General features: G+C 40.4%; 1 protein-coding gene across 10 annotated transcripts in view; it reads right to left on the bottom strand.

Moving 5' to 3' along the window:
* ARSJ (arylsulfatase family member J) overlaps positions 1-26,523 on the bottom strand; it is a 210,330-nt gene that overhangs the window by 129,061 nt on the left and 54,746 nt on the right. For 7 of the 10 annotated variants that reach the window (XM_074588786.1, XM_074588782.1, XM_074588792.1 and 4 more), the window contains one exon: positions 12,531-12,608. The exons of the other annotated variants lie outside the window; for them this stretch is intronic. In XM_074588786.1, coding sequence (XP_074444887.1) covers positions 12,531-12,557 — 27 coding nt within the window. In that variant the 5' untranslated portion in view covers positions 12,558-12,608. The remainder of the gene's footprint in view (positions 1-12,530; positions 12,609-26,523) is intronic. 10 annotated transcript variants of the gene reach the window in all.

The raw sequence follows: 26,523 nt of genomic DNA, 5'->3' as shown, positions 1-26,523 counted from the left end.
AAATTTTATTTAAAAATCTGTGGTTCCTGAACTGAACAAAGAAATGATTTTCTGCTTTTCTACTGGAGCAAGTCTCTATTAAAAAATTCCTTTTTTTTTTTTTTAATTGATATATTTTGATGGGATTTTTTAAGTGAAAAATTCCATGGAGATTGTCATCTAAGTAACAAAAGAGTCTGAGAAGACTGAGAAGGGAACGTGTCTTTTAATAACACAATTGAAGTGTTGGGTTTTCTTTAAGTTACAACTGATAATTTAAAACATCCTCAGGTAACGGAAAGCCTATAGAAGAAACAGAAGCCTGACAGATGCTTATGATTCTACGCGAAATTAACGGTGTTATCAACCTAACAGTATTTGTGCCTCTTAAGATCTTGTCGTAAAACTTTAGCGCATTTTTATGAAGAATGTTATTTTATTCAGATTCTTTTCTTTCCACTTCACTCAGTCAAATAATTTCCATGATGGATTTTCAAACAAAGGGAAGTAAGGGATGCTGAACTGGAGTAGAAAGTGCAAGAATGTGTAATATCGAGGAAGTTCACATTATTGAATTGGCCTTATACAGAGTACTTCAATAAGAACTGCATTTTTACAACAAAGTTCTGCCTCTGGAAAGACATGAAGGGTAAAGACAAAAATCTATACTCATTTTAAAGACAGATTTTAAGCTTGTTTATCTTTCGTGAGGGATATGACTTCATCTCTTCCCATTGCATATTTTATAATCATATTTGTATAGTATAGCATAGTGTAAGCCCTCAGTGCTAAATCAACAACAGCTAATTAAAGAATAGACGTAATCGGTATTCAACAGTTATATTATGATTTCAGTAGTTACCTGGAAACCACCCTGGAAAACATCCGTGCAGAGATACAGCAAAGAAGGCATTAGAAATTACATTTCCTTTTCCCCTTAATTAGACCCTATCCGATCCTCATCTCTTTTTCCAAACATAATAAAGTATCATCAGCAGAAGCGCAATCCTGTTTGACAGAAGGGTTGAATTTCTTTTGATTTATAACGCAGACTGCATCCATTTCCGAGGTTTATTGTGAGCCTCCCTGATTTTGCTCCGCCTGCCCCAGCTCAGCCCCCCGGGGCTGGGAGGTCGGGTATTTATCGACAGGATCAAATACTGTCCCCCCCTAAATCTGGCTTCCTGATTACTTCTAAAAATATTCCGGTCAGCCAAGAAGTGACAAACGCTTCCTCAGGTACACAGAGGTCCTGGAGACATGACTGAAACATCCGTGCCTGTGGATCATTCTGCCACTACGTCCTGCTCGTTGCTCTAATAATCCCTCTCAAAGTCAGAGATTTCAGCACGTTTTTCAAAAGTTAGTGAGCATCCCAGTGAACTTTAGTGATTCAAGTTACTCGAGAACAAAAGTTTAGGCATCACGCACAGCTGGAAGCGCCACCATAAGCAACAGCACATGCCTGGAGACCCAGCTCCACTTTTGGGGACAAAAAGCAGCCGTGGAAATAAGGGGCAAATATTTGATGTTATGCCTGTAAACCTCAGGCTATGTTTATCACAAATTTTAAAGGAATTTCTTTGGTTGATAGGACTTCATCAACGTAATGTAGATACGAGTGCTGAAAGAATATGGGAAGTACAAGACACAAGTAACTATTATATATATACACTACTCATTAAACACTGCTGTAAAATTACCAAAGTGGTGAAAGAGACCTCTGTAGGATTTGTAAAATAGACCTGAATGAGTTTTAAAGCTACCGTTCCCAGCTGAATAAAAATATTGGCGTAGAATGAAGGAAAGGCTCTAAGTTGCATATCATTCCTCCGTCTTCATATGTTTCCATCCTGCCTCAAAAGCCAAGGACAATTATTTTCCAAACTGTTGCTGGTGCTGCACTCACACACGTTTGCATTTCGAGGCAGCTCAGCACAACTTCCATCCAGAAACAGATATTTACCGAAGACTAAGATGTTAAAGCTCAATGTCAAAGTCCCAGGTCCTAAAAACTTAATCCCCAACAGATGTATTATATTGGTGGCACATATAGAAAATAAGCTTATGAGACAAGGACAAGACAAGCACCCAGGATTTCTGTTGTGCTCTTTGAGAAGCGATCACTGAACTACATCTTTAGGTTTACGCTGCTCTCTGTTGCCCTTGAGGAACAAAGGACCCATTGTCTGAATCATTACCAGTGTCCTTACTACTCCGGTTGGCTTTTGTCAGCTTTTTCGGTTGTTCTTGCTTTAGAAGAGCGAGTGTGCTTAGTGGAGAATGATGGCCTGTACTCCCTTCACCTTCTACATGCCTGTTTCAGGTCAAATTGGTATTTCTTACCAAGGTCGCAATCCAGAATTTCCAGTGTGAGTAAACACACGAGAAGACAGGCAGAAGGGTACATAATATATAAGCAAAACAGCAGAGTTGCATTCTTATGTTATTCATTGCACATACTTTTATTTCCCTCCTTTTTTTTTTTTTTTTGGACCCTGATCCAGGCCTTTGCTTTTCCATTTTTAGAAACATTGGGCTCAATTTGGGATGTACAAAATAAGACGACTGAAATGATCAGTCAGTCGTGAACTGCCTTGAAAGGCATCTCTCTATCTGCCTATCTAAAAAGCTGCGCCTCCGACTGTTGGGGACGCATCCTCCCAGTTATTTTCCCCCTATATACAAAAAGGCAAGCAAATACATGCAGAGTAATCGTATTATCGTGGCACCAGCATTCTCACGGATAAGGACAGCTGGGTTACGATACGCAGGTTGGGTTTTTCCCCAGGTCTATAGCAGCTCACTGGCTCTGAAGGCGGAAGAATAACCCCTGCCCCTCTCCTGCAACTACTAAAGCCCCAAAGCACCTTCACAGCTTTTCTCTTTCTGTTTCTTGTTTCTATAGAAAATGGAAGCACCTCTCAATTTCGTATAATCGCTTTTGGACCTCACGTGAACAGGTAAAACACTTTTACTTTTTTTGGTCCACGTTACTGCTGCATTACATCTCTGAAATCAGACTAATAAGAATGTTTCAGGGAGTACGTGGATTTTTGTTAATCATTCTCTGGCTCCATGGCTAAAAAGCTAAATAGACTGCAGTCTTCAGGCACACAGCATAAGCACTAGGGCTGTGAAAATGGCTGATGTGGCACAGCAGAACAGGATCTCCGAGGCTTTTAGCAGCAGTTTCTGTACAATGCCAAACAGCGTCAAATACAGCGTAATTCAGAGCGTTCCTTTGATAGCAGAAGGAATAATTAATGCAAGCGGTTATTACAGAAGAACACAGCCAACAGCATTTGCATCAACAGTACTCTGCCAAACTCCTTACGTTTGTGGTAAATTGTCATTTCCAAGGCCATTTTAGAGTCCCTTCGCACGAGCAGCGTGAAGGGCATAAGAATAAATAAAAAATGAGAAAGCCTGAAATATAAATTATTTTTAATGCGAGGAGTTAAGACTTTTTTAGGCACATTAAGTTTCATATTGAGCATGAAAATACTGAAAGAACCCCGGAAATTTTGCTCTGCTTTGATTACTATGTAAACCCGTCTGAGAAAAGGACTCAAACTAGCTGGTGCTGAAGCTACTGGAGATTTGTCCGTATCATAACGAAAAACATTTCATCAACTTTCACTTTCTTGGAACCGTGCGATCAAAGTGAGTTGAATCATTAATCCTGCTTTTGTAAGAAAATGTGTGAGACATCTGCTGGCAGCACATTAAAAAATGCAGCTTTTTTTTTTTTCTACAGGCTAATACAAGTGCAGATACTGAAGTCTAAGTTCAAAACCCAGTAAGATTACTAGAGTCAGTCCTATTAGCTGCAGCAGATTTATTTTTTTTTTTTAATCAGCCCCCTGATATGTAAGAGGTTCAAAAGACAGCTAGTATGCTTAAGTCTTCTTTGGGCTTGTTTTTTTTCCCCCCCAGTTAGATATACCAGCTGCCCTCCCTTCTCTGCAGCGATCGAATGCAAAATGAAGGCATGAGACATGAAAAAACAACAACAAACCAGCTGAAGAACCCATAAGCAAGCAGAAGTTTTTCAAAGGACGCAAACAAGAGCTTTGAAACATATATTGTAAATCTCCTGTTCCGCAACGCGCAGAAGATGCCCATCTGGGCAAGATATACCGGCAGAATCGGCCTTCACGGATCGCTTAATGATGTCACCTTTGGGCTTCACCTAACAACCTCAAATTCAGCTGATTTTCGAGTTTGTCTTTCTCTAACCCTCGGAAGTCATTACAGTGGAAAATAGAGCTGGTTCACTGCTATTGTACATAGGAATTCAACTTGAAATAAAAGATTTGCCGATTTATATCTGCTCTCTCTATATATGGTGGAGGGATATTGCCATATATACACGGAGGTAGAGACAAATCCAAACAAAACACCCACCTCTCTCCACACGTTGCAGTTTTCTGTCTTACTAAGTTGAAATTAATTACCATTTGCGTAACAGCAAGTGAAAGGTTTAACCAATCCTTTCAAAACCACAAATTAAATATCCTGCATACGTTCTATTGAATGGTATTCTCTGTGCGTTAGACTAATGGGAATAGGACACCTTGAACTGGGTATGGAAGCTCATCAGCAAGCAATGGGAAATAATCACTTAAACGATGACCATATGCTTTATTGTAGCCGCCCAGTAAAAGGTTCATAACAAGAATTGTTTCTCCGCTGGCAAGCAGAAAAACACCACAGTAGTATGCATCCACCTACTTCACCCTGAAATATTTTCTCTTGTGGTTTCTCACTCCTTTTCCGCCATCCTTAAGGTAAAGGAGTATTTGGGGTAGCTTCTCCTACTTACGAGCACTACAGCAAATAAATTTGCTAAGGTTGAAATCGTCAGGCAGACATACATGTTCTTCAGAGATAGAACACAGGCATCTATGTCAACGTTAAGCATGCAGTGTTTTTTCACAGCAATTTCAGGCCACTTCTTCTCAGATCGAGCATCCTCAGCTGTCCTTTTAAACTTCCTGTTTACTAATGTATTCTGAGTAGATTTCCTTGAGAACATGAAAGAGAAGCCATGCGTTTCCAAGTGTCAGGTCTACACTGAAGAACTGGGGAAAAAAAAAATGGAAACCCACATTCTTGGGAAATGACATTTCACTAAAGTCAAAAGTTGCTTTTTTTCCACACCCTTCTTTCCACATAGGTCAGATTCAAAATCCCTTGGCGGCAGAAGATGAGATTAAGTACTGACAGCTCAAGATATGATAATAACAATTAACAGGATTGAATAAAAAGGAAAAATAGAAGTCTAATTACTCCCTATAACCTGCGTTTCTATATTGAATTGCCACATAGCTCATGATTCCGAGTCATTTGCAGGGTCTCTGCAGTTATTTTTTTTTATTTTTTTTTTTTTTTTAAACTAAACAGAAATAAGCAGTTCCTCCTTACCATCTACACAATCACTAGTAATTCCCAGTCCTAAATAAACATTCAGGGTAAAGTAGAGATCCGAGAGGCGGTGACACAAAGAACATGAGGAACTTCAACCTTTCCTGGGCATTCGTATAGAAACGGCATTTTTTTAAAGCTGAGTCAAGGATGCAGTTTTGACAGGGTCAACAAAATAGCCAGGAATGCGATGCTGTGGAAGAGGGAAGTTGTAAAGAGTCTCTGGGGAAAGAAAACACCACCTAAAACTAGGCAAGGTCTATGGTCCTAGCGGCAATTAAAAGACCTTAGTTTTCAGTTGATTTCAATTAACTTTGCAATTTGGAATTTCTGAACTTCCTGGTTGTTTTTTTCCGTTCAGAAAATCATCAACTGGCTTCACTAGTAAAGGTGCATATAGTTAAGTCATCCTTCAGGACCGACCACATACATAGTAACTAGTCAGATGCCAAAAGGGCATCAGTATTATCCACGGGTGACCCTGAACACAGAGAAAGCACAAACGCAGAAATGCTTGTCTTTCCCAGACTGAAAATTACTGCCATTTTCAGCCATGCGTACAGTTTTAGTAGCCAAACACCTTTTTCCTCAATCACTAATAAATATAGCCTTCTTCATACAGATACTTCCTTTTTTGGAAAAAAGGAACTGCGGACATTCTTAAGCAGAAAGGTTGTTTTTCAAACACAACTTCAGCACTCACAGGTGACTTTCAGAAGACTGAGTTGGGTATTGGCCAGGAACTAGAAAAATAGCTTTTCAAAGGGAATTTTTTCCTATATACTGCAAAGGCGTAAAAGAAGAAAAAAAAGACCAAAAAACTCTTAAAAAAAATCAAACAAACCCAAGATTCTTATGCCTGATCTGTACAAATTAAGAGTAGGACTACATAGAAGAATTAAGAGGTAGCAGGATTTGGTTAACAAGACACATATTGTATTTGCAGTCTTAGTGCTACCTGGTGTAGCCAAGGCCTAACACTCCAAAGTTGATGAAGCAGTTCATTCGGCGATAGCAAGTAACGCCTGTCTCCACACAGACATTTGGTCTCTAAGTCTCCCATGGAATTAGGCACTTCTTCAGCGTCACTGCTTTTTTAGCAGTCTTCAAACCTCTCCCTCCTGTTTCAGACCACTTTGAATGTTCTCAGGAGGATCTGCTTGATTGGAAGGTGAGTTGAGAGAGAGAGAGAGACACACACACGTACACACACCGGAGGCAAAGAGACCATACTAGAAAAAGCCGGCAAAGCTATACAACCTTACATAAAATACAACATACAGAAGCAGGGACCTAAGTCAAGCCCTTTCGTATATGACTGCAGAGTCCTGTTTTTCCTTCCTTTCCTGCCCCCAGTAACTACTTATTTGTACAAAGTGTTACTCTTTGATAAGAGGCTTCCTTAAAATACTTCAAGCGTATCTGAACACAAAGCTCTGTCACAATTTAGGCACAGCAGAGCGTTAAACGTGAGCGTCTCACGTTTCAAGCATGCAAGCCATCGTGTCAAGGAAAAGGCCAATTGCTGCCAACGCAGGGATGGAAATTCATCTCACCTCCACAGCCTTGTGACCACCTTGTCTTTCAGCGGTCACTATGTGCCTGTTAGAACAGATCTCGCAGGCAACAGAGACAAGAGTTTATAGCCTTTCATTATTATGAGACAGCATTTCTTTATGGCTTTTATCTATATGAACGGCTTTGGCTCACGTTCACTTCACATTAGCGAGTGGCGCCTGGTCATCAAAAAAGCTCATTTGTACCGAGTCTGAAGCCTTTGCAGAAAAAGAACAAAGCCATTCCAAAATCTCATGCACATACTTTAAACTCTAGTCCTTTCATAAAACAGTATTTAAAACCATCCGATTTCTCTCAGCCATTATTTCATACCGTGCACATTTCATGCTATTGTCAATCTGCCTCTCTAGTTAAAGAAATGATTTTATTATGACTGTGAAGAACCTTTTCCGCCTCAGGCAGATATAGCAAATCGCTGGGCATGCAACAGTGTTTGAATTCAACCGGCTTGCTTCTCCTATCATTAAAGCGTGTGTGACTTCCGTAGAGGTGAGCCCTCATGTTGGATACCTGGCTGCACGCATCCTTTGTCCAATAAACAGATCTTTCCGTGTTTCAGCCTCTATTGTGTTACTTCTCTTCATACGGAGTACTTCAAAAGACCTCCTCAATTTCACCCATCACACGGAAGAAATAACACATACCATCTGAAAGAGAATTTCAAACAGCTCTGCTGTAGAGGAAGAATGTTTCTATTAAAAAAAAAAAAGTATAATGTTTGCCAGCAAACTCCGTGAAGGAAAAAAAAACCCAACAAAACACCAGACCATTTCAGCAGACTGGTGAATAGACCAGCTTAGCTTTGACTGACGATAGGGTGTCCAATCCCGCTGGTTTACCTCAGCTCTGGAAATAGCGGCAAGAACGTTCGCGAGTCTTCAACTCTTGGCAATCTTGCTCCTGTCCGCAAACAGGCCTAAAAACATGATGGACACAATTCTTGCTTGCGCCTTCCTGCAGAGTCATTTAAAAGCATTGTGTCCAGATGTTCCAATCAGTGTTTTCAATTTACTGCTGTTCATAAACCAAATGTGTCTTGGAGATGACTTGTACATCCCTGTATACACTTTTACATATGACCTACTCCATACAGACTTCTATTGCGTGAAGAATGCTTTGCCAAGAGGGTTACATCAAATATAAAAAATTAAAAGTCAAGCCAATTTTGAACATTTTCTATCATAAAAACCATTTTCTTAATTATTTCTTTTTTTTTTTATCTAGACGCTGAGTACTGAGAAAGCAATGTAACCAGGTTCACAGGACCGCACACTGTTAATTGGTTGCATTTTTGTTCTGGCAAATCATCATCTTGTCTCTCCATTGAGAAGTTGGGCTACTTCCATCTCCTGTCCTCTCTTGTACAAAGAAAGCTTCCCCAATTAACTACTTGCCTTTGCCACCTAGGCCTGTGATTAAGCAGAATCTATTTTACACAAGGTTTGCTCCTTATGGAAAAAAATCAGTATTTGTAACTTTTAAGTAAGAACGTAAAGCTTCATATGAGGCGTTATAGAACCCGTGACCAGCGGTGAAGGAGAGGCTGAAAGTGGGAACTGAGAAGTAAAGAGTAAGAGATCAATTTGACTTTTCTTGAACTTGACAGCATCCTGACTTGTTTGAGAATGAATCCTTTCTCTCGTTATGGCTTGGGGATGTTCCGGGAAGATGCATTTTCACGGAGTCTTTGCTGACTAACTGAGACTAACCTCATCCCTCGGCTTTGACAAGACAGAAATTCTTGATGAGCTTTCCTCGCCGCGCTCTGACTTTTGCCAGACGCGTTTGACCATACAAGCGATGCTGCCTACAGACTTAACGCTTCTTTGGTAGGCATGGAGGTAGCAGGGGGAAGATCAAAGGCTCCAGTATGGGCTGCTGGCATTTAAAAAGCAACTCCCAAGCCAGAAAAACAAAGGGGACGGAACGGCATCCAGGCCAGCTGGGGAGCAGAGAGAAAACAAATTCATCGTGTGAAAAATAATAATTTTCAGAAGCAGATCCTGTGTGTTAGGATCAAAGGGGCTGGTAAATCAAGGCCATTCCACAGCAGCAAAATATGTTGGTAGTGTCATATAATGCAGCGACAGTTATGAGTTTTCATTGTGCCAGCGGATCTCTCTGCATCCCAAACACTGAATGCTGATACAAAAGAAAAATAAAATAATGTGTTTTTTTTTCTTTAGAGATACCATTATGCTTACGTAAGATTCTGGCACACATACATGAACAATCATTATCTAATCTACATGGCCACAGACCTCTTCCTTACTCTGAGAAAGACCTGGCACGTTTTTGGGTGCTAGATAAATTATAGCTTTAAATAACGTTCACAGAGTCTTCTCTGATTACAATTTTGAGCTTTCCATACCTGAGATAAAGACAAAGACACATTTATTTCTGTGGTAAGCCCCTCCGATATTTGCCTAGACTTTAAAGCTGTCAGTTTTTCAGGATGAGAAGCCACAGATAGCCTATAAAGGCTCTCTTTCTTTTAGGAATAAGACAGAACATTCCTCCCTGATGTGAAGTGACTTCAGAAGTGAGCTATCTTGCTAAATCTCTTGCTTCCCACTGTTATTTTGGCTGTCACTTACAGTAATCTAACAAAGCGAGGGGGTAAAACTACACTCCACAAAATTAACGTCAGAATTTTTTTTTTTCCCCCCTAAAACACGGTGCAACTACAGTGGGCAAAAACATATTGCCAGGTGGCAAACACAGCAGAGGGAAACGCGTAGGAAGCTCAAGGGCTTGCGGAGAGTACAATTTTGCTGTTGATTATGGACTGAGAACTGGGGCGAAAGCTGCCAGACAGTTTGTGCAAACTGGGTTTGGTGCACCAAGAGAGGGAAGTTCAGGCAACTACAGCGAGGTAAACCTCTTCTCTTACAAAGCACATCATGAGCATTGGTTTTGTTTGATTTCCCCCCCCCCCCCTTCTTACATCGGGCACATAAAAGCTAAGCTTTCCTGCCTGGATAATAAAGCTTAAAAGAAAAAAAAATCCAAAAAAAATCAACCACCCCCAGTGATATTCATTAAAGCTGCTGAGATCTTCTACATAAGAGGACATTAACCTTTGACCTTCTGTTTTGCAAGCTTAGTTTAAGAAACAATTCATCCCACAGCACTACCTATCCCTGGATACTGAATCTGTACGGCCCGATGAACTGCTGAGATTCCCAAGCGTTTCATCAAGTGAAGCAAAATACTGCGAGGGATTTGAGTGCTACAGAAACGCTATCCTTTTTGGCTTTTCGTCATAATCCGGGATTTTCTTCTCTTTCAAACTGTAGCAGTTCAGTACCAGGCATTCAGGTTTTCCCGTCAACTCTATATGCAGAAGGCCATGTGGAACTAATTATCGCGAAGAGGTAAAATAATCAAAACCACTATCTAAAACCAGGAAGCAGCTGCCGGGTATTTTAATTGCCACCGAGGTCTTCCCCCCCCTGCCCTTTCCTAAATACGTGTTCTACTCCCAAACCATCGTCTGGAAAAATAACACACACGAAGCATGCAAGAGTGGGTAATCAGGGATATGAACACTCACCAAAGAGAAGAGAATAATGCGATAACAGGTTTAGCCAACTCATGGGCTTTACATGACACTTCAACTTCCTTGGCATTTATTCCGAATTTTCCTCGCTTGAAGGATGAATCTTACTCCCTGTGTCTCATTATAGTTACTTAAAGTGCATTGAAGAAGAATAAAAGATGCTGAATAAAAAGTATATTCAGCCTTTGAACTGAATGGGGAAAAAATGAAGTTACATTTCTTTTAATGTGCTTGAAACAGAGTTTACCATCAAGGCACATATACGTTAGCAAACTCATTTATTTTTTTTTATTTCATCAACTCCAAAACCAGCACACGCACATTCTAGAACACCTCGTGCACTAGTTTATTGGTGTAGGTCTAGAGTAATCGCCCAAATGTTAAAACAGCAGTGGAGTCTGGTCTCTGAGAGCAGAACAGGGAAGATTTATGAAATGCATTTCTTCTGCTTATCAAAACAGCGGCTAAAGTCTCCTTACTCTCATAGTCCTATCACATGCATTTATGAGATTTGGTAGTAAAACATCAAGTAGAAAAACAAATAGGTCTTACTCCTGACACAGATGATCCGTTAGCTGTGGCACGTATAAGATTTAAAGCACCTACGTCTTTGGAAGTAAGCGCAACATATCTGATATTAATTAGAAAACGCCATTTCAATCATAGGGACCAAAACCTCTGCATATTCCTCCCATGAGGAATGGGATGCTACCTTTTCCTATCACAGATACATTTTGGAACCAGCTTCTATTTGACATTTTTATTTTCGTTCACTTTCAGTCCTGCAATTTTTATTCCTGTTATAAAGCTGCAACCCTTAATTTATTTCTTGTGCTCGATAGAGCCATTCTGGGGTCAGCGATACGTTAGGTCTGGTTCTGCAAGCGCTTCCAGCAGCAAAGCCATGCTTTTTTCCTGAAATGGGAAACTAAAAGAAAGGCAACTCTAAACAGGCTGCAGGTGGTGTTGGTTTCCAAAGCGAAGCTGAGAAGGGACAAGAGCACTTTCTGTGAACAACTATGTTGCACATGATGTTGACTTCATAACTCAGAAAGATCCCTGTTGGCTCTTCTACCTTACATTTCTCATTTAGGATTTTTTTGCATGATTGATTCAACTATTTGATGAACCTCTGTCATCTTAAAAATTGCTATGAGAGCTTATTTTGGTAAACAAATATAATTATTTTCTAATAGAAATATGCTGAAGGTCTTCCACAAAGTTTAGTATTTCCTTTAAACCCTCAGCTAGTAAAGTGAGTAGCAAGAAGAGTATTTTTTTTATAGTGTTTATCATGACAGAAATTGATATATTCAATAGAAAATACTTTTGCACAAACAATCTGTAGTTTGGCGAATAGCAAGTGAAATATAAAACTATATTTTATCAATTAAAATATTCCTTTTCAATTGTAAAAGCACTGCAATTCTATAATACGGTAACATAAACCAACTTCATTATGATTTGATTATACCCATGTTGCTGGAGTGTCACCTACCGGACGCTGCTGGTACACTCGGAAAAACTGAAAAGCCAGGGCCAGTTGGGGGCAGGGGGGGAATCTCTGCTAGTTTCTTTTCTTATCTTTGTGATGATAAAAGGCCACTGTTGAATTTTGAAGGAGAGGGGGGGAATCTGACCTCTCGGGCCAACTCCTACCAGTAACTTCAACTGTAATCTTCAGTTCTCACTCTGATGAAAAGGAAAGCGATAACGCGCGCTTCGTCGTTTGATCTCCTCATGAGCGCGCTGCAGCTAAGCGGACACGAAAAACAGGTGACATACTCGGTAACAACTGGCTGCTCCATGTATTGACACAACCTCTTTGGAAACAGCACTTTTTGCAAAACAGAGAGCCTGCACACCAAACCGAAGAACTGAACCCTCTCCCTTTAGTTTAGCGGGACCGACTGAGGGCTTGACCACGGTTATTCTGCCTTTGTCTTGCCTGTGAATCTGAGTAGCCAAGATGTCTACATACCATGCCAAATCGTACCGATTGCTCCATCTCTCAAAAGACCGGCTGGTCCAAGAAAACCGAAGTTACATTATTTGTACCCTGCATCAAAAATAAGAAGTTTTAGATTACTGGATGAAAATAAACTTCCTTTGAAATAGGGATTAAATCAAGGAAATCCAGTTTGTCTTTGCTCTCTGGTTTCTACATCAATATGCCTGCTCAATTTTACCATGAGATGTTTTAGCAAAGGGGCACACTGCTTGGTAGCCGATTGTCTTCTAGAACCCGAGAGCTTTCATAAAATATTTGATAGCAGCCTTCCAGATTTGCTTCTCTCCCTTTAAGTTCTTCAGCTTTTATATAATTTCAGATTATCAAAGATTTTTAGCTGGTGCTAAATAATCCTCATTTCTGCTTTTTAAAGCTTAACACACACGTGTTCTTCTACAGCAAATTAAATAAGAGAACTAGAAAAAGAATATATTTTAAGTGCAATCAAAGAAGAATCACTTAAACAGCAGATTTCTCTCAAGAGCATATTAAAATGAAAGAGTATTAGGCATTTATTTTGACAAGGATAATTTTCAGGGCTGTAATCATTTACATATCATCTATTTCAGTAGGGTTTAGTTCAACAGCTGTAAAATACTGACACCTTCAGGTGGAAAAGCTATCGAAGTACATAAATAATAGGATAGGCTGAATATAAAACATTCAATTTAGAAATAATTCTCAAAACAGGAGAAGTATTCCTTTGCAGAATTTCTTCTTTGCTGCGTTTCTCTGTGCACAGATTACGTATAGCTGCAAATACATTTTCAAAACGTTAACATAGATAGGAAAATGCCCGCAGCCTTTCCAATATGCGATTCGAGTAATCTTTTAAATAGCTGTAAAAAGACATGGAGGTTCTTCTCAAAACATCCTAGAAAGCGTCAGTAAAATCAACAGTTCTTTATGAAAATGTTTTCCAAAGGATTTACTTTTTACAGGAAAGCCAACTTTTTCTAATCAACTTATACTCTTGGAACGAGTGGAAAAAAAAAAGCATAGTTTTCCTTTAATTTCTTAATTTCTTAACTTGTTTCCAGCAGGCCTTTTTAATCACGCGCACTGTCAATATTTGGACTAATTGGACTTCAGTCAAGTAAGCAGACTAATTCTGGATTTACAGTTGTGACAAAGAAATTAAAATACAGCTTTGTGGTCCTGTTCTTCTTTCATAGCCTTCAGTGGAGTTCAAGGCCAGAAGAGATCACTATCCCCTCATTCACACATCCTCTCAACTACTGTCCACTTTTCACAGATCTGCCCAACTGCAATACCATACTGAAATACTCACGCTGCCTCCTCATCATCTAGAAGACGTGCTGAAAGATATCTAACTCCTGTCGCAGAAAATCCACATGGCCTAATTTAGTCTTTATTCACTACAGCAGAACGTGAATAAACCCCGAAATCCTTGACTACTTGGGGAAAATTTATCTTTCATCTCCAAATCTGTATCTGTCCGGTAGCACTAATTTCAGTATATCCAAGGAACTTTTAATAGAGACTTTAGACCCTTGTCCTCGGTACACAGAAGCTTATCTGACATTTCAGGCAGGCATTATTAGGGAAAACAATAGATTTTTCATAACAAGGACTTTTGGTGAATTTTATTCAGGATTTGATGGCCATAACCGTATAGGAAAGCAAATAAATTATGGTTCTTGGACGTCTCAGTAATGGGTGATTCAAGAAAAGTTAACCTATTTGAGAAAAATCAAGACAAGTTACCTAACAACATTAAAGCCCTTCCAAGTCCTTACGAGCCCTTAAAGTCCTTATAAGTTTAAGCATTTTAGTATTTAATCTGTTTACCTGTAAGTGAAACTATTAGCACAAACAATTTTTATTAATCCACAACAAGCAAGCGCTCATCTTCCTGAATAAAGTTACCCCAAACCCCATAGAGGAACATATGGACACAGATATTGCACATATCTTGATTAAACAGAACACTATTATTGAGGAACTCTGTTAAACATTCTCCTTATCCAGAATCAGTTCAACGGAAAGTGTAGTTTTGACTCCTCATTAAGAACGATAGAAGAGGAATAAAAGGGACAAAACAGTATCAAAAAGCGAGAAGATGCCGAATATGGACTCTTCCCACCAGAGGGTGCAAGCTGGCAGCGCTGGGCAGCCTGGCAAGGTGCACCTGCTGGAGGAGCTCACCTTGCAGAGCATTGGTACGGTGCCACCAGCAGCTACAATGACACAACGGGGCTTCCTTGAACAAGCAGCACTCGGATGAATAAACCTCTTTAAAGTTTTGAGAGGCATTGTTTTCTCCCTGCTGAGGAATCAAGCAGCCTGGAGAAGAGAAGGCTCCGGGGAGGCTTTATAGCCCTTCCCAGTACCTAAAGGGGGCTCCAGGAAAGCTGGGGAGGGACTCTCGAGCAGGGAGGGGAGCCACAGGACGAGGGGGAACGGCTTTAAGCTGAAAGTATGTGAATTTAGATGAGATCTCAGGAAGAGACTCTTGACTGTGAGAGTGGTGAGCCCCCGGCCCAGGTTGCCCCGAGAAGCTGTGGCTGCCCCATCCCTGGAGGTGTTCAAGGCCAGGTCAGACAGGGCTTGGAGCAACCTGGTCTAGTGGGAGGTGTCCTGCCCAGGGCAGGGGCTTGGAACTGGATGAGCTTTAAGGTCCCTTCCAACTCTAACCACCTATGATTCTACGTGATTTCTCTTGATGAGCCAGGTGGTCAGTGAACCACAGGCACAGACCACCCTGTAAGACCTCGCATTACAGGCCAAAGGCTTGCTGCTGACCACGGGCTTCAATTTAGAGCTGACACCAGAACGAAACACTTCCCTTCTAATCACACGATTTACGGACTTCAATGTTCCAGGAAAGTTCTAATTTCACACGCTAAACCTAAATGACCATAAAGAAAATGCGTGAAGACTAGTCTGCTTATTTTTCAAGGGAAAACTGCATCATAATCACTCATCGTATATAACCAGTGCCCGTACGTTTGTTCTCGCTCACCTTTTTCCAAATGTTTTGCTTCCACTTTTTAATTTGCAAGAAGAGGAAAAGAAAAAAAAACAAAACACCAACACGCTTGCACATCTGGAGTTAGTTGTACACAGTCAAATGTTTCAGAGCTCTGTTATGCTATTTCTTAGTTAATTATTCAGACTACTTATTGCAAGACTACTGGTGTTACCTAAGACTGAGAAGAAGTTCAGACAAAGAAAGTCAAGTGTAAACTGCAACTGTTTGCAAAGTTCATTTCTATAGCATTTTGATTGCTTTATATTTTTATTTCATGGACTTTATCAGAACATACAAATTGAAAGGTTCAGCACATCATTCACTTTACCATACTAAAAAAAATAAACACTGAAGGAGTCGAAGCAGGCATGTTAAAGAACAAGACGGAACTTAAACATAAACATTCTTGGTCACGTATGGAATGCAGTAGATTTGCAGTAGTAGGTGTTCTGCAAAGATGCATCCTTCCTAAACGCCGAGGTTGCAACAACAATGCAGACTGATAGCTTATTTAATGCCAACTACACTTAGATGATAATGGTTAATGTAAGTTGGAATTTCACCGAAATCCTCGGGCATTTACTTATGAGATTGCAAATTTTAGCCATACGCAAAGGTGAATTTCAAGCACCAGTGCAGATCATCTAGCATCCAAACTCCTGGACAAGCACAATACAAAGTTAAGGAAAAAGGTTATTTTTGTGCTCAGACACCTTAATAATTTGAAAACAATTTAAAAACTTGCGTGAATGCATGAACTGCAAGAGTCAGGTTTAGACAAGGAGGCTCGGCTCTTGTGTAAATACAAAAAACCCCTTCAACACCTATGGATTTCTTATCATGATATTACTGTGCATTCTGACTAACTGCTCCATGTACTGCACAAACACAGGACAATAAGATATGACTCACTTCCTCTCTCTAGACAAATGACACCATACTACTTCTGCTCTCTAGAGGTCCTCCACGAGTTGTAATTGCCTTGTCTTTAAGGTTCTGTAAGGATTTATGCAGACGAGCAGCACCAGAAGACCTGCAACTTCATGCCTCTATATCTATAGCTACTATCTGCATTCACCCAACCAATTACTCGTCACACTTGCATTTGAAGAAGTGACTAATTGTAATAATATGTTGGCGATTACTATCTCGGGGTCATCGCAAGCACCTCCCAAACTAGCAGTCATCAATAATACAGAAGACAGTTTACTGAAATCCATTTCAACGGTGCAAAGTGCTTTCCGTCCCTGCCTCGCAACTCTATTTCAGAAGCAAAGGTGGCTCTGTGGAAACCACTGAATAAAGACTGTGATGCCACGTTACATCTGTTGAGGGGGGAAAAAAAAAATAATAATAAAAATCTTACTTAGAAATCACTTGAGGAATACTCCAGTAATTCAGCAGAGTAAATACAGAGTAAATAAGTAAATATGGCAGAGAGAGAAGGAAAGAGCGCAGTACAGAAGTTTGTTCTCCTACTAAAGGCTGTAAAGCAGGATACAGGAAATCCTTTTCTTGAGAGCAGCCCTGAAGAAAAGGGCTTGGGGGTGCTGGTGGATGAGAGGCTCCACATGAGCCGTCAGTGCACACTAGCAGCCCAGAAAGCCAATCGTATCCTGGGCTGCATCAGGAGAAGCATGGCCAGCAGGTCGAGGGAGGTGATTCTCCCCCTCTACTCCTCTTCTCTTGAGACCCCACCTGGAGTACTGCGTCCAATTCTGGAGCCCCTGCTACAAGAAAGAGAGGGACATGCTGGAACGTGTCCAGAGAAGGGCCACGAGGATGATCAGAGGGCTGGAGCACCTCTCCTATGAGGACAGGCTGAGAGAGTTGGGGTTGTTCAGTCTGGAGAAAAGAAGGCTCCAGGGAGACGTTACAGTGGCCTTCCAGTGTCTTAAGGGGGCTACAAGAAAGCTGGGGAGGGACTTTTTAGGGTGCCGGGTAATGGTAGGACTAGAGGGAATGGATTAAAACTAGAGATGGGACGATTCAGACTGGACGTTAGGAAGAAGTTCTTCACCAGGAGGGCGGTGAGACACTGGTTGCCCATTGGAACCCCATCCCTGGAAGTTTTTAAGGCCAGGCTGGACAGGGCTCTGAGCAACCTCATCTAGTAGGAGGTGTCCCTGCCCACGGCAGGGGGGGTTGGAACTAGATGATCTTTAAGGTCCCTTCCAACCCTGACAATTCTATGAGTCTACGAAATGCTACAAAGATAACAGCCTCCATGGGCTATTCTCTGATGTCTGCAGTCATTTCATCATCAGCAGATGACAAACAAATGAATCCCTTTTTTGCCTTTTGTATATCATAGAATGTTTTCCTTTCATATCCATTGTAGTGCTAACTAAACAGAGCTTAATTGCTCTCTAAGATTACCTACGATTTCTGTTCCTTTCCTAGTTTCAGATATCAGAGTCACTTGTTCTTGCGCATGCTTGGGATGTATTGACCAAACCTCATCTTAAGATCACTAAACACCTGTCTTGTCTTCTATAATCACCAATTCTGATACCACAGCAACTGACAGTAAACCACCTACTTTGGTAGGACGTTTTCAATCTAAGCACAAGCGTCAAGAAAAATAATCATGGGCATGCTGCAGCATCCTTCCTGATAAGCAGCTGGTTTAACTTTCCTGGGCTCGTTGTAAACATTCTCTTCTTCACCATCCCAAATTAAGTAGAAATAAGTGGATGTGACTAATCATTTTAAAGGAGATGCACGGGTCCAATAACTTAAATGTGCTCATTTGAAGTTCATATACACAACAAGGTGGGAAGAAAAAGTTAAATGTGGGGAAGAAAGGCTTCATGTATATGGGCATTCCTGAACTATGAAAGCTATGAAAGTGCCATAATAATTTCAAGTAACATTTTTCACTCTAATTCTCTGGCGTCTGAAGTTGTAATCTCATAATCTCTAAAGTTCCTTTTTCATTGATAGACTTGCTTCACTTGTAGCTGCTTTAGCAGGAGTCCAACTTCAGATCTTTGCGTGCCAGTTCTGACAAGCCATTAGAGTTACTGTTCAGCAATATAGGATTTTGACCTTGAGTAATGGTACGGGATCTCTTCCCTGCCATCAAATAGGCATCTTGGAAGAGCAATAAATTCTGACTTGGTCATCTGGCAGACCATCCATACAGCCCTGCGTCTTGGGTGGTGGGGTAGACATTCCTGGGGCCTGGGTTTGCTGATAGCTATGGTAATTATAGCCTTTTGCTCTGTGGACAGAAGTAACCTAACTTGATCATACTATCAATTACTCTTATCCTCCATCTCACCTTTCCCACCTATAATGCGTCATGCTCATACATCATTTCTCATTAGATGGGAGGTACTTGAAGGCAGGGACCACGTCTCTCTCCCTGCACAGGAGCCTGCACGCTAGGGTCTCAGTTCTGATTTTTGGGCGTCACTGCCATACAAATGATAACCTAGGCATCTAATTAACCTACAAAACATAACCTCTATTTAAAGAGATGTTAACAAAGCGTTTACTGGATGGCACACGATAGTAGCATAAAGAGCTTTATTTTATTTTTTAGGCAGATAACTATCAGATTCTCACGACTTTTCACTCTCAACGGATACATAAAATATTTAACGCAGGACTGAAAAAGCGATAAAAGATTATTTAAATGACAATATCCAAACCTTGTATCCTTTTCTACTTAGTTACTAGATTAACCTCAACTGGTACACTGGAAGATTCTAGTCATAAGAATGATTACTACAAGAGAGTTCAGTATAGTATGAAGGATAGGTTCTATACCAGATGTCTTAAAATGTTAACGTAAGGACTTCATTCTGCATTGTATCCCCACTATAACCCTTCTGAAAGAGTATTAGTCCTGTTTAGCTATATTGGCAGTTCCTCCCCCCCTATTTACATATACCACCTATAGGAAAAAAAAAAACCAAGAAAACAACATTGAAACAATTCCATATCATTCATTCAGGATTTCTTTACCTTTTTCCATCAGGTTAACTTTCAGATCGATCAAGAAAATTAGCTGACCTCTCTTTTCCTGAAGCTGTCGAATTGACAAGAACGCCGACGTATATTCATATGAGAATACAAATATACAAATATACAAAGTGTTGACAGAGGCCTGCAAAAACTTGTTCTGACTATTCGGTGTTAATGGTAGGATTGACAGGTGGAAACATTAGCCCCTGCAAACATTGTAGCCCATGGAGGCTGTGTTCAGCCCTCAACAAGGTTTGCCAAAGTGCTCAAAGTCATCACTCACAGCGTGGCTGCCAGATGAGGGAAGGCGCAAAGCAAGACGAAGCGCAGAAAGCGCCACGTGCAAATACCCCTGGAGTGCTGGGCTGGCTGTCTCTCTTACAAAGGTGTTGATACTGAAAGGACATCTTCATCGTCAGCTAGTTCCTGTGCGCTTATCGGGTTATCTAACCAAAACGCTGCCAGTTGGAAACGCCAGCCTCAGAAATGGGCACAAAGCAAACTATTAGGATACACAAACTTGCACACCACACCAGGAATTATTCTGGGCTTATTTTTCCCCCCCCCTCTTTTCTTATAGAGGTGATGTACTGACAGATCTCTAAGCTGATTTCAAAGCAAAAAAAACCCTCTCCTTCCACCCCTTGCCACCTCACACGACTGGAATTAAAGTTCATTTAGACACCCAGAGGATTTTGATTCATCTCTTTTCAGAGGTGGCCCATGCTGTTCTATGTTGCAGTATTCTGTAACAAGAGGTCACTGAGAATTGCTTATCATAAACAAATACTGGGCAACCTGTTCTAAGACCTATCCGACATATAGAGCAAGCTACCTAGAAGCCATTACGACAAAGAATTCTAATCGATTTTTCTCATGTGCTCTCGAGAGAAAAAGAGCTTTAACTGTCACTCAAAGTTAGTTTTAGACACACCTACCTTAGCTAATCAGTGTACAAAGGAGACAGAACCTCATTCTATATTCCTTTGAAGTTCATTATCCTTACTACTTAACAAGAGCAAAACTTTACTCTACTACAAGACTTCTGTTACCCTCAAGTAGTTTGACTTGCTCCATTCTTTCTGAATTACAGAATATCTAAAACATTCCAAGGAACAGATTATAAAATAGAATCAGTTATTCTCGCAAATAAGCTTTCTTTTATTTAGCATGGGGGTGTAGAATATTTGTGATGTTGACATTTGTGACTGTGTAAAATCCAAAATGTATACTTTGTACCATGCTAGCCTACTCAGCAACAATTCTCTTGCAGATACTTGGCTATTCACAGGGAGATATAAAAGGAGTAATCAGATATCAGAACTGAAAGTTTAGAGGAGGGTAGGGCAGCTAAATCCATTTCTTCTACATGAGTAGCTTAAGTAATGCCATCGTACAAGAGCACTGTACGAGTTGACGTAGGACAATCTGAAGCGTTTTTCCATTAGTTACATGTGAAGACCAGACTGAACGTTTATTACAAGTGTTAATAAGACCTCCTTTTATAATCTGGTCAAGGAGCAAGGCAAGGACCCGATTAAACTAGTAAGAGGTACAATACGGTTCTTTCTTCTGCTGGTATTTTATGCATGGATTTTAATGCTCTTGAAGAAAACAAACTTCTCCAAAATGCAGGTTTAAACTACTCCCTGGCATGCTGGAGACAGAACCACAGCCGTACGTTTTGTGTGTCTCAGCCCTGCCTAACACAAGGGTGGTGGAGGGGAGCGAGGGAGACAGCTCTTCTCTCAATGCAATGCAAAGAAGCCTATGCGTTAGAGTGAAGAGATGTTTTATTTCTGCTATTCGACGGGTTAAAAGCAAGAAAATTCAGTTAAGCTTTGATACTGGAACATACCAGGATCTCTTTGAACTTTAAGTCAAAGATAATTTTCCCCCAAGCACTATGTTGTCTTCCAGAAAATGTAAAATAGAATAGAAATACCCACAAACACACTTACTCCGGCATGCTATTTTGCAGCGACTGCACAGGCCTAGACTTTTTGAGCACCAGTTGTATTTCTCTTTGTCATCCCCGTTTACAAACTGATACTTTGATTTATGGGAAAATACTATGCAAAAAGTGTCATGGACAAGTTTCATTTTGAATTAGTTCTATGGATCAAAGTCAACACGTAATATTAAAATGGCTACTTAAAACACAAAACCCTTTAGACACCCTAATATAGAGAAGTTGGTAAGTATTTTATAACAAGTATGCATTGTAATTAAAACATATAGCTTTACGTACACATTAAATTTCTTCATCCTCTTGCACTCTAAAGATACAGTCAGGTTTGTAAACTTACTATTTTCTATGTTAACTTTTACAATTGGACAACATATAGACAATTCCTGTCTCTAAATACACATCATCACGGTTTTGGTTGGTTGGTTTTTTAAATCGTATTGTTTCTCCTTTGTGCATCACAACTGACAACAATAGGGTTCATTCTTGATCTTTTAAATGAAATCTTTCTAGCTCTATAACCACACACAACACATTATTTTTGCAATAATTTGACAACGCTATTTACATTTTTCTTGCATTTCTTGTTGCTACATTGCTTAGTTAACTTCTCAGATTGAAAATCAAAGGTGAAAGATGCGCTTTAAATATTCTGCAGTAGGTCAGCCTCGGGAGCTATTCCAACGCATGGCAACGTCCCCTTAAATCAACGTAAGAGATCCAGATCCTTCTCTAATACGGCCACAAGGGCACTGAAGACTGTATCCTCAGGACAACTGCATGTTTTCCACCTGTGTTTTCCCATTAAATAAAAACCTGCTGGCTGTTTACCTTTGGATGAAACCCAGACCCTATTCCTCATTGCGAGCCTGTCAGCTGCCATGAAGATAGCAGTAGGAAGCAAAGTAAAGGCTTGTATCGAAGCCGTCACAACCAACGCTCACTGTATACAGTGCTGACAGTGGTCCGTAAAGACTGACATAATATTTGTGGCTTCTCAGAAGTGCAGTGCATGTATTCATTAATATTTGGTAAAGCATTTTTAGTCTCAGAGATGTTAACGTACTACTGCTGGGTACAAAGATAAAAAGATGTAAACATGAAGAAATTTCCTAGAATATAAATAAAGCAAAGGAAGTCAGTAAGATGGGAGGAGGTGAGGGGGTGGGGGGATAAAATAGGGGGGGGGGGAGGGGAATCAGTTTTCTCCATTCCCTCCAGTATTTTGGAATGAGCAGCTTGCAAGAATTGGAACATCAAATTGCAACAAAACTCTAGCAAAGACTTTTAACGCTCCATCAGCGCAATGGTAGCATGATACAACTAGAACACAGTAAATATAGACTCTAAAAAGCAGACTATTTCAGTGATAGCATCAAAGGAAATCACGGAAAGACAGTAAATCTAATTTAGCTTAACTCAGGCTTTGATGTAATGCTCTATTACAAATAATTACGCCAGAGAAAGATTACAACAAGAAATATTGGGTGAGCAGTAACTGGCTAAAGGAGAGATGATAACAGGAGATGTTGCAAGTAGAAAGGGCAACAGGGTCACTATTGATATTGTCCTGTGAACTGCCTCACTTCATATTTTCATTAATGAATGAGATAAGTTAAAATTGTACCGATAAACCAACCGGCAATATAAAGATACAATGGGTCTCTCCTGACACCCATTACAGTAAACACCAGACAAAACACTATTTAAACTTCAGAGCATCGTTAAAGCAATAGCAAGAGGGTGTAAAGTAGCCACAAGTAAATTCCAGCTACAATTCAAGGCAAGGGGTCTAACCAACATTAAAGAAAGTGCGCAACTTTCTAAAGCAGCTGTTGCATGTTACAGATTCAAGGGAACGATAGAAGTAAGTCCAAGTAATCAAGACTATTCCCTTCTTCCTTAGAAGCAGGATCAAGTATTCTAATGCAATCTTGGAATAACTATTATCTAATTATTTCCGAGACCTCCAAAAAGGGGGTTCTATGGTTTTCCTATAGATTCTGAAAGCACTTTATTTCAATAGCTCAGTACCCCTACAGTGCCAGATGCTTCTTCTAGCATTTGACAGTCCTTTCAATATTTTCTTACGATTTACAGTCCTTACCCCAGAGATCACCTATGTGAGAGAAGTCTGTGTGGGGAATACACCCGAGTTCACCCTGAATTGTTTTGAGTCAATAATTTGTACTTGTAAAGAATATTAAATAAGAGAAACTTTTTTAAAAGGTTTTTTTTTTTTTAGATATATATACACTAATTTCCTACTTCTGCTATTAAAGCAAAATGAGATACTATTATACTATTAGTTTAGGGGCTTTATTTTTCTTTTATAATGAGACATGTATCACTAGGGCAGAATGCATTGGAAGGAGCTGCGGATTCAGCGACGACTCACCGCTCAACAAAAACAGCAGCTTTGACCACTGAAACTGCAAGCAGTTAAAGTGCTCATCAGCAGGAGTACCTCCTCCCTCAGAGTTTAAGCCAATGAAGGATGCTGTTACTGATACCAGGTTCAATTTACTACAAAACAAGTACCAGTACCTCACATTTGCCAAGCTATAGTAATAGCTACAGTGCTCCAAAGTCTACAGTACTGAGTTTATCCAGATTTTCTAATAAAAATAGTTATGATGTTTTCTCAAGAAATGGAAAAGAATGGTAGTTTTTGACAAAAAAAATTACTTGGAGCGTTACGATGTACAATATGTAACAAGTTTTGCTTCACAAACCATAAATGCAGAATAGCAAAAGAAACTTCTGCTCTTCAGACAGGAGAGCCCGTGGATAAGGACTACAAATGACCAACGTGCAGAATATTTTCCAAGATTCAGCCTAAACAGGGGCAGGAAGCAGCTCAACAGTTGGACATTGATTTTGAGCTCGAGAGCTGCTTAATTAACACAAGCTTAAGAAAGGTCAATGCTGTCATCTACAGCAACTATGGCAGACCTCATCTTGGATGATGCAGAGTGAAGTAACATAGGACACTTAACATTTATTTAAAACAAGGAAGAAAAATTTCAAAGCGTTTCAAGCTTTGTGCAAATTGAGCTCCTTCCTCAATTCTGCTCTGAGACTTCTCAAATCCACTGTACTTTTTACATGAACCGGCCCCCTCTTAAATCAAAATTACAGAAACCGTGCGATTTGTTTCTTTACGTTCTGAATCCATACCCCAACTACAAGACTATGGAAATGCTGATTGTGACAGATACACACACGGGAGCACACACACACACTTGCCACCAGTAGGATGTAAGTCACATGATGTTTAGTTATTTTGCGTTTTGCATGCCCTTTCCCAAAAAAGGAAAGCTTTTGAACAGTTCTGATAAGCTGACAGAACTATACCGTATACGATTCAAAAGCACGCACAAAAGTGATGGTAACGGAAATACTAAGATTTGCAAGAATATGAATATTCTTACTTAGTCCGTGGGCTACGGAACTCACTGCATGTCTAGAATTACACAATTATGGCCACCCCCTCAGGTAACCTGGGAAAGAGCACATTTACATGTTGAAGGAATATAAAAAGGAAGATTTTTCACCTTTGTTTCTTCACTGGGAAAGCAGCAAAGGGAGAAAGCAGCAATGCCGCTAAGCGAACGCAATTTTAGTTATAACTGCAGAAGCCATTTCTGAAGCTCTTGTGGATCTTAAAAGCCATTTCTGAAGAACGCGCGTGCATCTGAGACACACGCACATACTTTTTTATATATATATATAAAAAGTTAGAGTGGTAGATCATACGTAAAAATGCTAACTGGTAAACATCTGAAGTTTCTGTTCAAACCTGTTCTCAGACACAGAACAAACTGGCACATACTCAACAATTTTACTAGAGATTAATCTAACAGTCATACATTCTTCTTCCTTCCGGAAATTCAAGAGAAGAGATCTAAAATAAGTAACCAGATAAAAAGGAAGACCGCACACAAAAATAGTTTCCCCACGTTTTCATGATTTTTCATTAGCAGTTTAGGCTCTAATCTGCCTCTACTGGTGGTAGCTTCAGGAAAAGTGAATGACTATTAACCTGGGGGATAGCTGCAAGTCAAAATTTTCCCTCCTACATAATAGTGCTTTTGGGATGGCTTATTACGCATTCTGTAAGACCCAACGTCGATCATGTCCCCCTATTAGCTCCTTTTACCCTTCTCCCACACATACATAAATCAATCTTTATTCTTGGGCAGACAGACTCGTCCCTATTCTCTCTCACGCTGCTTTATGACACATTGCCTTCTGTTCCGACATCTGGAAGTTTCAATAACCATCTTTCTGATACCGCACCCATTACTTGTTGGTCTGCATCCCAGCCTGCTGCACACCTGAGCACGCCCACAGCGCACGTACAAGTCTCTGGCACTTCCAGCAGCTTTTTTCCAAAAGGAAAAAAAACCAAAACCATCCAGGTTAAGTCTTCATGGGAAGATCTCTCAGTCAGTAACACACGCTGCATTAAACATACGGTAATTTGTTTTGGTGAGTTGTGACAGCTTTGAGGGAGGGCATTCCTTTCCTATGACACCATTTAGATAAGGGAATTTGGGAATGCCTGCAGACTCTGGATACGGGATGCACACCCTGAGAGCATCCCGACTTTGTGTTGTAACCTGGTCTCGTTACGTACTCTGTGCTGCGACTCCGTGCAAAACAAAGGAGCAACTCTCCAGATGTGGAAGACGACAGAGGAGGCATCTGATCTGGATGACCTGGGGACCAGAGCTCAGGGCTTTGGCAGCCAGCGCCCCAGTAGGTAAAGGCCGATACACCCTCGTCTCTTCCGAGAGCCACCAGTACTACCCTGCAGGGTGCAGCCAGTGAGAAAATAAAAGACCGAGAGCACAAATACTGTTACTTCGTCATTTTAATTCTTACTTGGATGTCCATCTTGGGTAATAGTTGGGTTGGTACTCAGCTACTGCTACTTAAATCTAAAGTTATTTTTCAGCGTTTTCAGAATTATTTGCAGTAAAATTGCAAGTCTCTGACTTGGGGAGACAGCGTGCTGA

The sequence above is a fragment of the Larus michahellis genome, chromosome 5 (assembly GCF_964199755.1).
Source record: "Larus michahellis chromosome 5, bLarMic1.1, whole genome shotgun sequence".
Taxonomy (NCBI): Eukaryota; Metazoa; Chordata; class Aves; order Charadriiformes; family Laridae; genus Larus; species Larus michahellis.
The sequence above is the reverse complement of the archived record's forward strand: the minus strand, read 5'-3'. Positions and strand labels throughout refer to the sequence as shown.